General features: G+C 37.2%; 1 protein-coding gene across 12 annotated transcripts in view; it reads right to left on the bottom strand.

Moving 5' to 3' along the window:
* Positions 1-769: 769 nt before the first annotated feature.
* SYNJ1 (synaptojanin 1) overlaps positions 770-19,422 on the bottom strand; it is a 91,602-nt gene continuing 72,949 nt past the window's right edge. For 2 of the 12 annotated variants that reach the window (XM_041734983.1, XM_041734985.1), the window contains exons 24-33: positions 18,425-18,634; positions 17,409-17,549; positions 16,808-16,846; positions 14,850-14,897; positions 13,532-13,570; positions 13,328-13,398; positions 10,718-10,826; positions 10,266-10,483; positions 6,312-6,335; positions 3,711-3,822 (exon numbers count right to left, since the gene is read on the bottom strand). In XM_041734983.1, the coding sequence (XP_041590917.1) occupies positions 6,315-6,335; positions 10,266-10,483; positions 10,718-10,826; positions 13,328-13,398; positions 13,532-13,570; positions 14,850-14,897; positions 16,808-16,846; positions 17,409-17,549; positions 18,425-18,634 (896 nt within the window). In that variant the 3' untranslated portion in view covers positions 3,711-3,822; positions 6,312-6,314. Of the gene's footprint in view, positions 3,823-6,311; positions 6,336-10,265; positions 10,484-10,717; positions 10,827-13,327; positions 13,399-13,531; positions 13,571-14,849; positions 14,898-16,807; positions 16,847-17,408; positions 17,550-18,424; positions 18,635-19,422 lie in introns of all 12 variants that reach the window. The other 10 variants (XM_041734976.1, XM_041734977.1, XM_041734981.1 and 7 more) reach the window with 8 other exon arrangements.

Below are 19,422 nucleotides of genomic sequence, written 5' to 3'. Positions count from 1 at the left end.
CTCTCTAATATTTCTTACAACTGCATATATATAGATATCTCAATCATCTTAAAATGCAAAGTTCCTTTAAAAAGCCTATTATTCTCTATAACTTTTTAGAGGTTAATGAACATAATCCAGTGGTTTAAGGATCAAGGTTAGGGGTGCCTGGGTGGCTCAGTTTGTTAAGTGTCCGACTCTTGGTTTTGGCTCAGGTCATGATCTGAGGGTTTTGGGATCAAGCCCTGCAGGGACTGTGCTTGAGTTTCCCTCTCCTTCTGCCCCTCCCCCACTCACACTCTCCCTCTAAAATAGTCTTTTTTTTTTTTTTTAAAAAAAAAAAAAAAAAAAAACAAGGTTTCTGTTCTGAATAGAAATCATGTAGTGCTGCATAAAGGCAATTCTCGAGGGATCTACTGGCCTTGGCCTTGGCCTTTGGGTTTCTTAGGTCAGTGTCCTATGTCTGGCTGTCCTTGAGCCTATTTCCTTTCTACCCTCACTTGTTTCTTTTGCTGTGGGTTAGAGAATCATCATTCCTCCTTCAGTGTTGTTTTCAAGCCAACAAGACTTTGAATGAGGGCCTGACAGAGTACATGCATGGACTTCTTAAATGATGATTTGTAGTCTCAGAATATCTTAGAGTATTATATAGAGAAGTGAAATGAATGAAACAAAATATCTGACTTGACAATATGAGTTAATTCCCAGATATCATTAAACTTGGATATATAAAAGTTCAAGGAAAATGGCTTAGAAAAATTCCTCCCTCTTGAGCAAAGCAGTCAACACGGTAAAGACAGGTATATTTATTTCATATGACAGCACATTTCACAGGATATGTACAGAATGTTTGTATACCACTGACTTTAATACTGTACTTCTATAAAGTATATAGTTATAAATATTGTATGCCACATAAGCAATAAAATTCTTACATATAAACAGCAATCTACTATAGAGAACAAAGAATTCACAAAGAGATCCTTAGTGTCTAATTTCTGCTCTGCTTTTAACAGAGCTGGTACATATTTTAATAACACAGAATAATGGCTAGTTATTTGCAGCATACCTTTAACTTTCATAACTCTGTGCCCTTTCAGCAACTTGCCAAATAATTTTCCTGATAAAGGCTGAGCTGCTGCACGATATGTATATTTTAGACAGTAGTTTATACTCAATAGGAAACATTGCTCACACAACTGCAATCTGCACTAGTGAAGTTTATAATGAATTCTTCTGCTAATGGAGAGCAAATACCATATACACTAATCACATAGATGTTAAAGCCACAGTTTCAACAAGTTAATTCACATTCTGAAGCACACTGCTTATAGTAATACTGCTGTTTAAAATATACTACTGCTGAAATGATTAGAACCCCCAAAAAGCACAATATAAAACTCACAAGAGTTACTTCTAACAGCAAATCTGGGCTGTAAACAGAGAGGATTACTTCTATAAATATAGTATTTTGATAACATTTGAGCATTTAGAAAAGTGCTTTTTTCCTACTAGATTTGCTTTATGTATTTAAGTGCAATGCAGTTTGCTGTGCTTTTCCATTTTACATAATCTTAGCCATGAACTCCATTTTCTGATATTCTCCCAATGCACATCTCTAAAGGTTAAATGTGGACAACAGAATTTAGGTGGACATATACAACTCGTTTTATAAAAGGAACGTTAATATAACTCTTAACGGGTAAAGATGATTTTAACTAAAACCGACAACAAAACAACTACTGCCCAAGGAGTTTTCTGTTTGGAATTATTTAATGATATCAAAATACTACATTGTGTAAAAATTCTGTGAACTTCATAAAATTAACAAAAGCAGGATCAGTTGCATATTGGCAGTGCAGGAGACAAAATCCACAGCTGATTTGAGGGACGGCCTCTAAATATGTAAAGCAGCATCACAGATGTGTTGCATAGCCTCTCAAAGGGACAGAGCACACACACTTGAGTAGATCCCCAATTCCAAGCATTCTGAGGATTGCTGCCTTCCCTGCTAACGAAGTTCTAGAGTGGAAGCAGCAAAGACCAAGTGTGGTGGAAATGGGCAACATACACTTTAGTGCAGAGAGAGGGGAGTACATTTAGCTCTAATATTTCTCTTTGAACTTAGAGGTATGTGCCTTCCTGACAGATAAGGCCATAGTGCTTTTTTTGTAAGGGCTGGAGTGTCCATCCACATCACAGTGTCCACACAATAGGCTGCTTCCAGCTTCAAGAACCTCCTCCCAGAGAGAAGCATATGGAGGTGTTGGAGGGCAAAGTAACAAAGATGTGCATTATGTATGTGTTTGGGGGAGGGGGATGGAATGCTAGGAAAATCTGGTCTGTGGTGAGATTCTAGTTTTGGAAAGAAAATTAATGAAATGTCCAGATTTCAATTATAGCCATCCCTTTAGTAAGAAAATATTGAAAAGATAACTCTGTTAGAACTTTTAGGTAAAATTTTGTCTGACTTATATCCTAGAATTTAATTTAGGAGTTTTACAAGTAGGAAGTGTGTGTGTGTGTGTATATATATACATATATATATGTCTATGCATGTATGTGTGTACACACACTCTTTTTTTTTTTTTTAAAGCCATGCCTTTCCAAAATTGTTTCAGTATAACTTTGATAGCTCTTTGGTAAATACTTGGAAACACCAATTGTTAACAAGCACAAAAGAGCCGGCAGTAATGTCAGCTAGACATTATTTGGGCTTTTTGAGATTCTTCAGAGAAGACTGCCAATTTCTGAATAAGGACTATTTTCTCAAGTAGTTTTGAGCACGGTTTATGGCTATTACTCTCTCTGACTTATCCAAACAAAACACACCAAAAACTCCAGTTAATAATGAGAAGGGTTTTTTCCTTATTTCCAATATACACATATTCCAACTCTGTACACATTAAATAGTGGTATTTCATGACAACATCAGTGCACTTAACAATTACTTATTGCACGTTATGAATAACTAATGCCCAATTCTTTTGGCTCTAACCTGCCCAAACTAAAAAACCAACAGTTTTCTACCGCATTACCTTATCTTTCTGTGAAGTCTAGTGTGGGTGATGCCTTAGATGCCAAGGTTGTGAAAGGAGCTACGGAAGGGGTGGTGCCAGATGGGAGCAGAGTGACAGGAGGTGGAGGTGGTCTTCTTGATGGCTGCACACAGAGAGGAACATCTGTACCTTTATTCCAGTCATCATCAAAGGTCATGCTGGAGCCAGAAAGTGAACTTGGCTGATGACCCAGTATGTCTAAGCAAGACGACTTTGACTTTCCTTTTACACCAAAGTCCTCTTCTTCCTCGAACGTTACCCATCCTTTTGGGTTGCTGACTTTTGCCGTAGACTGGCCCTGCAGATCAAAATTGTCCTTAAAACCATCAAATGAAGATGAAAGCTTGCTATTGTTATAACCAAGAGGCTTCAGAGAAGGGAAAGGACTGTTAGCAACAGGCTCTTCTTTGGAGAGCCATGAACTTAACTCAGATTCTTGAGACTCAGTTCTAAATGGGTTTCCAGGAGCAGCAGTCCTGTCCGTAAAAGGATTTGTGCTGGTCAAGCTCGTAATAAATGGGTTTGGAGAACATCGCATATTTTCCTGGGACTTACTCCGGGCTGGAATTGGAGGCATGCAACTTACAGAACTCAAAGTACTCATGTTACTTTGTGTTGCAGAAGGCAACTGAATCAATCCCTTTGGGTTTGGAGTTAGAACAGATGATGTTTGAACAGATAACTGAGCCTTTGATACAGCAAGCAGATTAAATGACAGATCTTCAAATGGGTCACTCTTTAACGGTGATTCCAGTCTGACAGCAGAGATTCCATTTGTTTTTACCTGAAAAAGAGAGCACTCAATAATAATAATAATAATAATAATAATAATAATAGGTAATATATTACTTTTAACACCCCCCTCTATGCTTCCTATCTCAATTATTCTTCATTTTGGAGGGAGACAAGTATACAAATTTGAAAGTAAAAAGCAGCTTTGTATAGTTTATTACTCTAGTGCCTTAGGAAAAACAACTAAAATCTTACTCTTTAAAAACTCCCTACTAAATAAACCCTTTTATTAAATACATTTTTTAAATCCCAAAGAAAGTAGAAAGAGCCCATTTCATTCATGCAAATTTTAATATGGTAAAATGGAGAATTTTACAGAATAAGCAAATGACTTTTGTTCATGCCCTATTCTATCAAATGTTAGCATGAACTTAAAAAAAACCTATATTCAGAACTTATGCTAAACTTATATATTAGACTTCCAACACCCATCTATGATGATGATGATGATGTGTTTTCATTTTTCTTTTAAATATACTTTTATTTAAAGTTAATGTTACTATGGAAATTCAATTTTATGAATGAAAATAGATTTCATTAGTATATTTGTATTCATAAGCTAAAGACAATGCATCTTTTCCTTTTTTACTTGGAAAAATGAATTTTCAAAGCATTTTTTTTTGCCTTTTAAGTTCTCCTTACGGACTGAACTTTGTGAATAATGTGACAATATTCTTTAACTGACCTTCCCATCTTGTTAAAAAATGTTTCCAAACAGATATGCTTATTAATAATCATACACAATGATTGTTTGAACCCGGAGTGGGGGGGAAAGCCATTTTCTATTTGGTGTATTAATTCTAAGAGATGAGTGGGACAGTCCTTTCTATGTGACAGGGTTGGCGGTGAACTCATAGGAGAGTGTTCTGAAGGACTTTATGGTCATAAAAAGTGTCCACTTAGGGTCTAGTCCATAGATGAGCCAGCTGGAAGTGGAGCGTGGCTGTGGGACTGAGCAAAGCCAACTTCTCTTATGGGAAAGAGGATGCTGGCTTTATGAGCAAATTAGTTCATATGCTTCATTTCAATTTAAAAAACCCCAGCAATTGTACACAATTATTGAAACTAAATAGATGACTTGGATATTGAGGCCAAATTTAAAGATAAGACTAATTTTGGGTTGGAAAGGGCAGGGAGGGAGAAATTTAGCTCAAGACCTACAATGTAACCAAATGGAGCACTACCCAAAATGAATTCACATAGTTGTTAAAGCAAAATAGCTACATGTTCACAAGCTGTGTTGAAAAAAAGAGCAGCAGCTCCCCCCCAAAGACATACTTGCATGTTATGAAGTATTAACTTGCTACTTTAACAGGGAAAGCTGTTCATGTGTACAAGGAAATGGTGGATAACTTCATTAAGTGAGTAACTTTCAAATGTCTGATTGTTTTATTCAATTGTCCTAGAACATACTTTATAATTGAATAAACAAGTATATTTTTCAACTGAGTATGACCATAAATTTGTACAAAAATATAATCTTTAATAGAATCAAAACTGTAGTCTAAGTGTATTGAAGGTAAGCAGGTTTACATATGGAAATCTGCCTAAGAGATCTATTATTGAATAAAAAACTACAATTAACTCTATATTACCAATAATCTCTGGATTATTTATGATTAATATAACAAATGAAGTACCTGATTGGGTCTGGAACCCAATTATCCCACAGCAGATAGAACAGTCCAAAAACACTGACACTATTTATAGGACAGGAGAATTTTATGCATTGCCCAACTTAGAATAGCAGGCTTTGGCAAATAAATGCTATTTGTTTAAATACCTTTATTTTCATAGAAAAAATTTTGTTTTCAAGAGATGTCAAAGGCAATTTGATTGAAGCAAGATCATTTTCCCCAATCAGACTTGAAATTACAATGAAAGCCACACCACTATTCACTGTATTAGAATTAATTTGTAATCTAAGCAGGACTTGTGATGAATTAACATTTTTAAAATGATGGTATCTTTACAGAGAAAGGTGTTGGAAGGATCTTTAAATAATCCTGTAATAGTATTCACTTTTATTTTTCCAAATCATCAGTTCTTCCTTACCAAAAATAATATTGTTACTAAAATTCTTTGAAAAAAATTTCCCAAAAGAAACCTAAGAAAAAAAAGTTGAATTTTGTATTTATGTAATTATGCTATCATTGAAACCAGGACAGGGTTGGGTCTTGCCAAATAGACTTTCCAAAACCTAGAGCTTACCTTTTTGAAGTTACATTTTTTAGTTTTGTTAATTTTAATAAAAAACAAAGCAAAAAATGATAAAGCATTAACAAGAACTAAAATGGTTCCTAAAAATTTGAAATACTAAGAAAAAAAAGCAAGTTTATGGTATGATAATAGAATTTATTAATGTGGACAGGTGGTTTTAAAAATGGGTGAAACCTTAGATGTATGAAGCCAAAAGATTCATACATCTAATGTGCTAAGACAGATGAAAAGCACAGATAAGATTGAGAAAGAATCCAATACCTGTTACCCTGATGGTTGCTCCTGCTTTGAGAAAGGGAACACAGACATCAAAGGAAAGAGTTAGGAGAACAATCTGAGACCAACCAGCAACCCTAAGAATTCTGTCTTCAAAATACTTTTATTTCTAGATTATACACAGAAGCTGAGCGTAGCAGTTATTTGTAGATCAAACCAAACCTTCAAGAGACAACTCCAATTTCTTTTGTAATTTTGAATAAAAAATGTACTGTTGAATTAGGGCTCAAGATTTAATTTTATCAGAGGTTGATAACTATCTACTTCAAAGAAGTTTTTTACTACAAAAATAATATTCCAACTAGGTTTTTGGAGCTCTAAGATATTTTAAGCAATCTTTTATGGACTGAATGTTTGTGAGTCCCCTACCCTCAAATTCATATGGTGAAGCCCTAACCCTTAATGTGATGATATTTTAGAGGCATGGCCTTTGGGGGGTGACTGAGGTTAGATGAGGTGAGGAGAGTGGGGCCTCATGAGGGATTAGTGTCCCCTTGAAGGGACACATCAGAGAGCTTTCTCTCCCCCACTGGAAGCATGGAGGAAAGAGCATGTGAGCACACAGTGAGAAGGTAGCTGTCTGAAAGCTGGGAAAAACCCTCACCAAAACTCAGTTGTGTTGGCACCCTGATCTCAGACTACAAGCCTCCAGAGCTGTGAGAATACACATTTCTATTGTTTAAGCCACCCCTTTTATGGTATTTTTGTTATGGTAGCCCACGAAGAGTAGGACACAGCCACAAAGTAGCCTATGCATTTAGAAAATGTACAAAATGGCACCACTTTGCAAAAGCAGTACCCTACTGAAAAAATCAGTATTTATTTTAACAAAATGATCAGGAGCCAGGCATATTCCGTATTATGCAAATTTTCAGAAGTCACTATCATGACTTCACCTCAGAATTTATTAGCTGGAAGGTACAACAAAATAATGGACCCTATTTTTTGTTGTTTAAAATGAAATCACCTTTCCATAATATAGCAGTATTCTTTTTTTTAACACAATAGTCTCAAAAACAGTTTTGACCAACTCTTCCCCAATGTCTAAAGCTTACCTTATTTTAAAATACCAAAATTCAGTTTGACAATTGAGGGGGTCACATTCAGAAATATATTAAGCATGAACAGAGTTTCCTGCCTACGAACCACGAGATTCCTGAATTTAAGTGAATACTTTCTCGATGACGTCAGGTTACGTTTATCAGCTTTGGTACTAACAGACAGAAGGTAGGTGGTATTGAACAGATCCAGAATGCTGAGATTTTCTACGTGATCTCTTCCCTCTCCCTCTGTCAGCTCTCACAACGGTACAGCACTGAGGCTGTTCCTTTATCTTTTGTTGACTCTCCTAACTTCGGGTCCTTAGATGACAATCAGATGACTAAGATGCTACACGTCAGGCAGAGAAGTGAAGCATTTCTACATTTTGTACATGTTATATAATCATTTGAATTGGATGACTCTTCGACATAGAATTATAGAGTCAAAGAGCACTTGAAAAATAATAAAAAGCAAAGCTGGGCCATATATGTTTTTATGTTTTAAATACCTACATATTTTGGGCAGAATTAATAAAGACATAAAAATTGTTAAGTATGCAATTCTACGATTATTTCATATATCACCAAAATAGCAAATATATCATATTTTAAATTCTTATCCTTTTCAACCCAAGGCTCTGGAAGATATTTAAATTTTAGATATTTATTATTTTTTGAATAGGCATTATTCTTATGGTTCAAAATTCAAGAGGCACAAGAAGGTAAAATGCTGCCCTTCCTTCCATCCCCCCAACACTACTTAGAGGAAACTGTCAAACCACTCTGTGATCGTTCCCAAAGATGGTCTGCACACAAACAAGACCCTCGCTCCCCCAAGAAATAAAAGTGTGTATGTAATGTTTGGAGGAATCTGATATCAATGACTGAGGTAAAAAGAATATTCAGAATTTAAAACAAACATCTTTGGTAATTTCAGTGAAGTGAATACTACAAGATTCGAGAACATCCTCTACCAAGCCAAACACAAAGCCCATGCTGTCGTCCACCAAATCACTACACCCGTTCCAATCAAAAAGAGAAATCAAAATAATGAAAATGGCCTAAGAAAATGATAATGTGGTAGTCATGGGAATATTTGTCCTATAATACTTCTGTGTTAAGATTTTCTGTTATGATTTCCTACTGAAAACTGCAATCTTACTGGACAGTTGGCTCTTTCTCAAGTTTTTCAGAGTACTCAATCTATGTTCATGTTGGTCTAAGAATACTTAAACCATTACAGACTTTTAGGAATTAAGGTTGATTTTTACATGAAATAGATGCTCCCTTTCTGTCTTAAAACAGTAGTAGAAAGCAATAGATGGCTAGTTTGAAAGTTTTTTGCCTTCCAATTACATTAAAAATTTTTCTTAAAAGATTATTTTAGAGAGAGAAAGAGGCAGGAGAGGGGCAGAAGAAGAGGGAGAGAGAGAATCCTCAAGGAGACTTCCAGATGAGCATGGAGTCCGACGCGGGGCTCCATCTCAGGACTACAAGATCATGACCAGAGCCGAAATCAAGAGTTGTACACCAATCGACTAAGCCACCCAGCTGCTCCACCCAATTACATTAAAAAAAAAAAAAAACAATAGAACACACAACAAGAATATTAGAAGAAAAAATCATGACTCACTAAAAGTGGATTGGCAGAGAGAAAAAAACAGCGGACATTTACTGTTTGAAGGATTTCTACAATTTCTATACATCACCAACATCCTTAATTTTCTGAACTAAAAAATGTAGAATACTTTCTGATGTTAATCAGCTTATGAGAACATTTCATTTCTCTCAATTATGTATCCTTCTTCAGTTTTTACAAATGTGACCAATCATCTGAGAAAGTGCTAACTGCTAACAATATTCATTTTTAAGACTCATATTTACTCTATTATCTGTTTTTCACTATATAGAAGCATAAGAAGCTGTTAACTTCTTCCTACTAGCTGGACATCCCCAGATATCTATAAAAATAGATATAAACTATTATTTATAAATGTGCTTAAGGGGCATAGCCAATGTATAATATTTGTGTATTTTAGAACTTTACAAAGTTAAAAGCAGACTCATAAAACTGTACACATTTCTTTGGCCTTGATGGCATTTTCAAGTTAAAACATCAGGATAAAATTGTGAGGTTATACAAGAAAAAAATGTTCTTACTAAACATAAATTTTATATTGACAATTTTACTAGAATGTACATAACAAAACAAAGTAGAACAGCACCCAATAAAAACTATTTAACTTGCATGACCATTGCTATATTAAAATAACTCTGTATGTATATGCTGAAGTTCTTCCAATATGAGGTCACACTGGCATAATAAAAGTCCTTATGATCCTATGATTTTACCCACTAAGGCAATGGCACTGCTTTCTGTGCAACACTAATGAGGTGACGTTATTTTTTTGATGGTTTCTACCAACCATTTGGCATAGCCAAACCATTTAAACTGGACCAATGACTGTCACGGAAATACCTGAGGATCCTAGGACCAGCTCCACATCAGAAAAGAATGACTGCTTGTAGCTGGAGGGATAAAAGGATTATTCTCTGTTTACTGGAAATTGACCATACTGCCAATAGTGAGAAGTTTCTCTCCAGGAAGTAAAAGCCAAAACTAATATATTAGCTATGAATGAGAAAAATAAACTATTGTTTATCCTCATATATTAACTGCCCAAAGTAAATTGTGCATTTAAAAAAGTGAAAAAGTTACAAACACTTTAAATGTAACCAAGATAAAACCACCTAGGAACCATTTGGAAAGTCCCTCAAGAACCTGGTTTTAGGCTCGCTCTCTGAGAACCCCTGATCTCAGCAGAGTTAATTAAAGTAAGTCTGTTCAGAGACTACTGAAGGCATCAAAGATGCTATCTTGTTCACGAGTGGGACTTACCTGTGGTTGTGATGAAGGCTCTGAAGGCAAGCTGTGGGACGACCGGCTCCGAGGGGGTGGCTGTGGCGGGGTTTCCAAGTTCGGCTGGGGGGCAGACTGAGGCAAAGGTGCTGCCACAGGGACAAGAGGCTCCTGCATCTTCTGAACAGGTGGGGGCAGAGAAGCCTGCACAGGAAGGGCAGCCTGAGGCTTCAGTGGTTCAGGAAGAAGAACTGGCCCTAAACAATGAATTTTCAGATGTTAGGTGTTTTCTTGAAAGCCACATTTGTTCTTCCTTTCAGTGAGCTGTTGGGAGATTCTAGTCCCCTACTCCCCCAACTAGCAGCCTCATTTCTCAAGGCACATGGAAGGAAGGAAGGCTCTCCCTCCTTGAGTACATCGTGGAAAGTGAGAGGGAAAAAGAGAAGTGAAAAAGTTCAGAACAAAACTGATATTTCTACTATAGGGTCTACCTTTCAGGACTTCTGATGGTTTGCTTTGGCTTTCAGGAGTCAATCTTCCAGCAGATGCCCGAGCATGGCTCTGGGGGGCACTGATCACTCCTGCACGGGGTGGAACAGTCTGAAAATGGGAAACATAACATTTGAGACATTTATTTATTTTTGATAGATAAGATTTTATAAATAGTTTGCTTTTGTATCTCATTTAGTCTCCTTTCTGGCATTAGCTCCCATCTTGTCATTTTAATTGCTTTCTATTTATAGTTAGATAGTTTTAAGTTTTAAAACCTTCCTTTTGGGGATCCCTTGGTGGCTAAGCAGTTTAGCGCCTGCCTTTGGCCCAGGACGCGATCCTAGAGTCCCAGGATCAAGTCCCACATCAGGCTCCTGGCGTGGAGCCTGCTTCTCCCTCTGCCTGTGTCTCTGCCTCTTTCTCTATGTCTATCATGAATAAATAAATAAAATATTAAAAAAATAAATAAAACCTTCCTTTTTATTTTTGACTGTTATTTTGACTTTTTATGTGGCAAACATGATGTTAACTAAGCACTCTATATAGGCATTTTCATTTCATCTTCAAAATACCCCTCGAGATAGATTTAGCTTCTCCATTTTATTTTGTTTTATGATTTTATTTCTTTATTTGACAGGGAGAATGAGTGAGAGAGCCCAAGCAGGAGGAGGAGCAGAGGGAGAGGAAGAAGCAGGCTCCCCATTGAGCAGGGAGCCAGATAAGGGGCTCTATCCCAGAACCCTGGGATCATGACCTGAGCTGAAGGCAGATGCTTAACCAACTAAGTCACCCAGGTGCCCCTATAAATCTCTATCTTATTTTTTTAAAGATTTTATTTATTTATTCGTGAGAGACATACAGAGAGAGGCAGAAACACAGACAGAGGAAGAAGGAAGCTCTGTGCAGGGAGCCTGATGTGGGATCGATCCCAAGACCCTGGATCATGACCTAAGCCAAAGGCAGACGCTCAGCCACTGAGCCACCCATGTGCCCTTACCAACTCTATTTTAAATTAAGATGAAGAAACGTATACAATTTTCCCAAGGCCACAAAGCTAGGAAGGAAAGCCAGGACCGGAGCTCAAGTGTCACAAGTGGCGGGGCCCCACCCTTCCCCTAAGCAATACCTTGATTGGAGCCAGGGATGCTGTGAAAGCTCAAGAGGAGATGGAGATACACAACTAAGACACTTAAGAAAATCCACACCCTGAGATTGTTTTTTTTTTTCAAACACAGATGTAAAAACTCCTGAATGACTAACTCAATGTGCTAAATTAAATACATTAAGACAGACACTGGTGAGAAATACGTTGTCTATTTTAATAAGTTTGCTGGAGGCGCTAAGCCCTCAATGGTTCTTATTTTTGGCATAAATTATTATTGTAATCACAAAATCCTGACTTACCTTCCCTATTCTGATGGCATTAAACAGAATACATAAAGTGCTTGTGGGAAGTGGCTGGCAAAGTCAGTGAAGAGTGACTTTCCCTTTCTGAAAAAAGGGGAATGGGTAACAGATCCTCTAGCTGTGTCTGTATATCTGTATCTGTATCCCACACTTCATTTTTATTTATTTATTTTAGAGACAGAGATCATGAGCAGATGGGGAGGGGCAGAGGGAGGAAGAAAGGAAGAGAGAATTTTAAGGAGGCTCCACACCAGTGCAGAGCCTACTGTGGGGCTTGATCTCATGATCCTGAGATCACAACTTGAGTTGAAATCAAGAGTCAGGCGCTCAACCAACTGAGCTACCCAGGCGCCCTGCTAAGACACTAATGTGGAGTGTAATATGTGGAGTAAAGGACTTTTAGGGTGGATGTTAACTAGACAGCTACAACAGGAAAGACAAAGATTTCTGTCTTAGAAACGTTATGACCATTTCTTACTAGGAATTAGAAGCGGTTTCATTAGAAGAGGCCCCTGCATTTCTTCTGAGAGTACCAGCTCCCGCTTCCATTCTTCAGCTAGAGGCACCTCGCTGGTGCCCCACCCTACCTCCTGGCATCCCAGGCGCCACTGGACAAGCCACTGATTCTGGTTTCCATTTTCTTTTATTATTTGTTAGATCCCAGAGAAAATTTTCATTTAGGTAAACATTAGAATAATTATGTATTTAAGAGAAAATATGATAAACACAGAAAACCACAGATTTACAAGGAAGGGAGAAGCCCTGAAATGCCATCTGTTCTCCTACTTTTACTACCTTCAGAACCAGGTTTAGTATACGGACTCTTATTATAAATGTTTTCCCTGCAATCTAGTTTTTAAATCTTTCTTATTAAAGGATGACTTTATATCCTCATTAATTACTCAGATACTAAAAGCTTAAAATGCTGCCCAAATACATTGCCCTCTCATAAACTTTGAGATTCTAAGTTGCTTAGTGACCATAATTACTTAAGTATATCACTTTTATTCAAATAATAAAGTATATTTCATTACTTTTGAAGAGTGTGCTAAATGTTATAGTTGAAAGGTACCCTGGAGGCATCAAGTGCCATGCCCTCATTTTAGACAGGCCACAGGATTTCCCAACATAACACATATGACTAATAGCAAACTGGGACCCAGAACCTAAATGTCTTGGCTCATAGGCTAGGTGTTGCCTACCGGTCTGGCTGCACTGTATCCAGCAGGTCCTGGGCCTGTGAATCCTGCTTGAGGTGAAGGCTGATTGCGTCCTGAAACAAAGACATCACACCATGTATTTAGGGTATTTTTTAAAAAGAAAGAAAAAAGAAACCATGCACTTATATCCCAAGTGTCTACATGGTCCAGTTTTAAAGTTAAGTAGCTAAATTCAAGTGTTTTTACCTATAGTATCTTTCCGTGTTGTTCCAGGGCTTTTGGGTGCTTTGAAGCAGGAAGGGGGAAAAAAAAATGAGTCATAAGTAAACAGTCAAGCAACACTGTGTAATATCCGTTGGCTGTTCTGTATCATTATCAGCACAAATGGGGGCGTGAGATGGGAACCAAAGGTACACTGCTTTGGATAACGAGGAAGGCTATTATCAGCCCTGAAGAAAATGTCCCCAAAGAGAGAAAAATTAGTAGAATATGTAGAGTGATATTTATGAGAGACGACTTAGGTCTCAGGCTGATATATCAATCACAGAGCTACTTCCTAAGGTGACCTTTCCACAGAGTTCTCTCCTGTGAGCCTTGAAAACATAAGATCAGCTTATGTGAATGGTCATGAGACGGGACACTACTGCCTCTCAGAGCTTGGCAGACAAACTGCTCCTGAGCAAACAGCATTTTCCAAGTTACACAAGGGTACTCCTAACAACCCAGTTTTAGAGCTTCATGCTCTAGGTATCACTATGGATTAAGTAATCTTAAAAGGAGGTATTTCAGATTTCTGCAACAAAATCCTGTGACTAAGGTAGAAGGCAGGCATATCTTACAACTAAGTATTTGCCTTATGGGCGATAGTGTTAACACGTGGTTCAAATTCAGAAGAAATGTAATGGACAAATGAAATGAAATGAAATAAATTACTCCGGGGGTCAAAAGGCGGAGGGGGGCTGTTAAAGGTAACATCTCAAATTTATTCTTTTTAAAAGGAAATTTAAGTGCCATTGTTACATTGAATACATCAGCCCTCTGGCAACTATAATCTTAATGAATGACTTTGTCTTAATGGTCTTTTAAGCAAACTTAGTTCAGCATCATTATACATAAAAATTTATGTTATTTGAAATCACCCACAAAGTACATAGTCTTGGGCCTGAATTAATAGGGTTTAATTATAAATTTTAATTAATTTGTAAAACTTCAGAGTTGGCATAGTACATTTCTAAACATCTGACTTCATAAAGTATTTTGAAAGGCATTCTTATTAAAATAACATTGTACAGTAATTCCACATCCTAAGTAGATATGAAATATATACAAAACAGAGTGCAAAACAACATAAGAATCACAGGGAAATTAAATGGGGGAACCTGTTAGAAACTATCCACAACACAGGATGGAAAGAGAAGAAGTACAAGATTACATGGTGTACATAAGAGAGGTGAGGAAGTTTACAGGTAGACTAAGGACAGGTTTAGTGTGCCTTTACACACGGGGGGCTGACATTTACAAGTGAGATGAGAGGTCCATTTCTATGGTGTAGAAGTCTTGTTACCTTCCATCTCTCGCCTAGCTGCCCCAGGACTGGGAGGGGCTCCAACACCTTTTTAGAGAAAGAACAGAAGCTGTATATTGTTCAGGGCCCACAGCACAGAATGAAAGGCAGGCACACAAAACAATTTCTGCGTTCAACTGACTTTTGCAAAAAGATTCTTTTACTCCTTTACATTTCTTCAAAGATATCAATACAAACCAAAGCGACTTTCGATGCCTAGCCCAAACCCCAGTCCTCTCTTTCCTCAAACAGGATAGGAAGGGGATGACACTGTTCTTTTCACATCAGAGATTACTAGCTGTACAGAATTTTAAAATATCTTAATGAAAGCTTTGGCTCTATGATCATCACATTATATTCACAGTTAAATCACTAATGAAAGCTCTAATATTTGACAGTCAAAGGTAGAAAAATCATAGTTTCAATTTCATTTTAAATTTCTATGAGACAGGGGCACCTGGGTGGCTCAGTGGTTAAGCATCTATCTTTGGCTCAGGTTGTGATCCTGGGATCAAGCCTGCATCAGGCTCCCCACAGGGAGCCTGCTTCTGCCTCTGCCTATGTTCTGCCTCTCTCTGTGTGTCTCTCATCAGTAAATAAAACCTTTAAAAAAAATTCTATAAGACTATATTAGTTTCTTAGAAGTTAGTTTTTGATGGATTATTTTAAGAAAACTCTGTAAGTACTATAATGACTTTCTCTTAGTGACTGCCTTAGAAGAGTTATTGGTTTATAGTTATAGTTAATAACTATAACAGTTATTAGTTTCAAAAAATATGCTGCAAACATCCCTACAAAAGATATGAAAAAGAAGCAACTTTAAAAAAATTCAGTCAGATTTCTAAGTTTGATATAACTTTTCACAAATTCACTTAAAAGTTTATTTTCTGTAGTTTTTTCTTTATTAAAGGGGATAAATAGAACTTAACATAAAAATATAAATAAAAGTAGGAGTTTAAAATGGGAAAAATTAATTTTTTGTAAGTTAATGGAAAAATTATCATCCAACAGTGTTCTGCAGAAGCTGTCATGCTAAAATAATCAAGCTATACTTTTTATACAAAGTCCTTAAAATCTATATACAAGCAAAGTCAACCTGTGATAACATGTGAATTGGCCAGCAATGGCATTAGGTAGCCAGAGCTGACATAGAACAACCACACATGCATAGTGAGTGAACCTTAACAATATTAATAGTGGATTTATAAATCTGCTCTTCTGCAGATCAATGATAATCCGCCTCAATCTCTCTTGAGAATTAAATGAACTTGTCAAAAGTATACCTCCAACTGATTTTTATGAGAAATTTTCATGTAAAACAAATGAAGTACACTTTTTAAAAAAGTGACCCATTTGTTAATAAAAATTTCCTTATTAAAAAAATTTCCTTATTGAAAAAAAAAACACAAAATCATTGTTAAAAAAAGTGAAGCATGAGTTTTATGACAAGTTACAATAAAGCCATGCAAAATGAAAGATATATTTCAGATAATTATAACTTTAAGCTGCATTCCTAGGAAATTTTGCTAATCACTAGATTTGCTAAGCTTCTAGAAAAGGAAAGTACCAGTGCATCACTAATCAAATACTTGGAAAATATTTACCATATTTACTATACCTGAATTCCTTTTAAAGTTAATGTGATTTGAGGGGAATTATATTTGTGTAACCAAACTAACTATATTTATTAAGAAAAAGTGTGTCAGTCCTTGATGAGTAATTCAACTACTTCTACTCGGAGAATGGAAGCCTTTATCAGTTCTGTTCACTAATAAAACTATAATCTTTTACTCAACAGGAATATAATGGAAGTTTGGCACTATTTTTAACTTGGAGTATAAATATCATTCACTTTGGCTTTTATCAAACAAATCTAAAATGTCTTTTCATTACACGGATCAAACTCTAAAACATAAATGAACCAAGAAGCATGTATTAGAACAAATATAAATGGTTACCTCCGAATTCTTTTCTAGCAGGTGCAGGACTCCTAGCCCCTTATAGTTCATAAGAAAATATGCAGCAAGAAGGAAAGGACATTAAATAAAGAACTGAATGTCAAATATTTACTATAGTATTCATGATGTTAAATATCATGTGGGAACTACATATTAGTATCTTGGTACTGTAAAAAAGCTATTATTTAATGCAAATACTTCTAACAATTTAAGTTTTAACTATACTTACTTAAAAAGAATATTTAAGCAAACATATAAAACTTGATCATAAATAAGTATATGTATGTTCCTTGGTTCTAACTATATATTTTACAGAAATTAGTACAACTACATCAAATTAGCAAAAACAAAGCAAACATTTTGTGCACACCTGTAAGAAGGCAGCTAGAAAAACCTATCTCCGAAATCCAGTTGGGAAACACTCTTTTTACCTGTTCTGTTGCTCCTACCACATTCCTGAGAGAAAAGCTCAGGTAGTAGCAACAATGATAGAAAAACAATAAAATCTAGAAGCTCGGGTTTGAAAAATGCAAGACTTTTTAAAAGAGAATGGAGGAATATTTTCCAGTCTGGCATTAGTGGAAATCAAACGGTTTGTTACCTGAAGGTGGAGGTGGTCTCTGGGGGGGCGCAGGGCGTGCGGGGGGAGCAATCGGGCGGGGAGGAGGTGGCCGTTTGGGCTCAAGGGGCTGGGAATCTCTTTGCTGTAGCTGTGTTGCTGGGAGAGTGTCGACAGGAGAACCTAGAAAAGTATGTTAGGTAAGATCAGATTCTACGTGGGTGTGAGCACAAAGATATGGTACTTCCCAAGACATATGATATATTCACAATTTTGATCATTTCCTCCATTGGTACTATAGCACACTGACATGCATTTTTATTACCAATAACACAAGCAGTTCTGCCATTAAATTCCCCTTCGAGACCACAGAAGCAATAGCGCTAGCTAGCTCCATATGGACACCTCAGCTAGGCCCCAGGAGCACTGATTTACTGAGTGGCCCCATCAAGAGGGCAAAAGTGTTGGTTCAATGAGGTCATTTGCAGCCTGCTGGCCTATCCAGAGAAGAAAAAACGCATCTCTTCTTTTCCCTATACCTATCTAATGAAGCCAGTCCTCTAAGAGTAGTAGTATGGAGAACTGGAGAAATTTATGAAATGGAAGACATTTTCTGGAGATGTTGGTAAGCATAGAACAGTGATTTAGTAATAGGATATAACAACTTCCAGAGACAAATCTTCCAATTTTGGAGGAGTAATGACTCTTAAATTTGAATTCAAAAAAATTCTTTGTCTCTCCTTGCTTCATACTATAATATAGGTTATGCATAGATAGTTAAGCCCAGATAGTTATGAGTTCTTAATATACTGACCAAAAAAACATCGATTTTAAGATATGGATAAACCTAACCTCACAGAAGAAAAGGTTTAAGAAAAACTCTCATCTAATGAAAGTGATGATGAGTTTCCTTTCCATTCAGGGCTTACCATCTACAAGTTTCCTCTTTTGCATGCACAGAAAACATGGGACAGATCCAAAGGCATCAGAGATTTGACCACCTAAAATCAAATAGGTCAGCTAGGGAAAGTTACATAAAACTTTAAATAAATACCCACTTTGTGAGCTCGGGTGCCCAGGAGTTCTTGATGGTGCTCGGCTTGGTCTTACAGGAAGGGAAGGTACAGGGCCCTCCGATATGGTCGGTGACTGGCAGGGACTGGTCCGGGGTGAAGAGCCTGGGGAAGTGCCCAGGCCAGAACTTGAAGATGGCTGGAGGTGCTGGGGAAGAATTTCCTCCACTTCAGCACTGTAGTCATCGACATCACCTAAGGAAAGGAGGTTGTCAAAATCACCACCATTTTAACTTTCTCAGAGATTGTTTTCACCAATCCAGGTTTTAAGAGGTTCAATACACGAAATAAACGCTAACATTACGACATTGCAAACACATACAGGTTAAACATGTAGACATATATGAAAAATGTATATGTATAGAACTAGAATGAGTATATACGCCCTTACAGAAAACTGTAAAGATAGCCCATTACCTCAGAGCAGCAGGATGCCAGCAGTGCCTAACATCTGCAGCTGGGCTAACCTGACGACTTTCAATATTCCACTGAGCAGCTATCTCAGTGCTGGCTGACTCAGAAGTTTACTCTGAGTCAAAACCTCTCCTTCCAAACCTTCTTACTTGCTCCATGGAACCACTCCTTCCCCATTGCCCTCAGCTCCACTCCGGCCCTCAGACAGCCATGCACCCTTCGTCAAGTCTCCTCACCTGAGGCCTCCCAATCTCTCCACCTTTCCTCAGGGTTGGAGAGTAGAGGCAGGGTGCCCTTTGCAACCTGGTTCCAGTTTCAGAACACTAATCCTCCAATTCTGAACAAAAAGGTCTACTTCTTTGAGGCTATGCCAGCAGGAATTTATGTTAACGCCCTCCGCATCCCCTAGCTGCCATCATCTCCAACCTCCATCCTTCCAGTGACTTGAATCCACTCATCAAGGACTAAGCAGAGAGTAGGATGATGGTTGGGTCCTACCATCTTTCTGGGTGGAATCAAAATCCATGGAGACAGGACATCAACAACCATAATACCTTGGTCTTGTCCTT

The sequence above is a fragment of the Vulpes lagopus genome, chromosome 20 (genome assembly GCF_018345385.1).
Source record: "Vulpes lagopus strain Blue_001 chromosome 20, ASM1834538v1, whole genome shotgun sequence".
Classification (NCBI taxonomy): domain Eukaryota; kingdom Metazoa; phylum Chordata; class Mammalia; order Carnivora; family Canidae; genus Vulpes; species Vulpes lagopus.
This window is presented reverse-complemented; position numbering and strand designations above follow the sequence as displayed.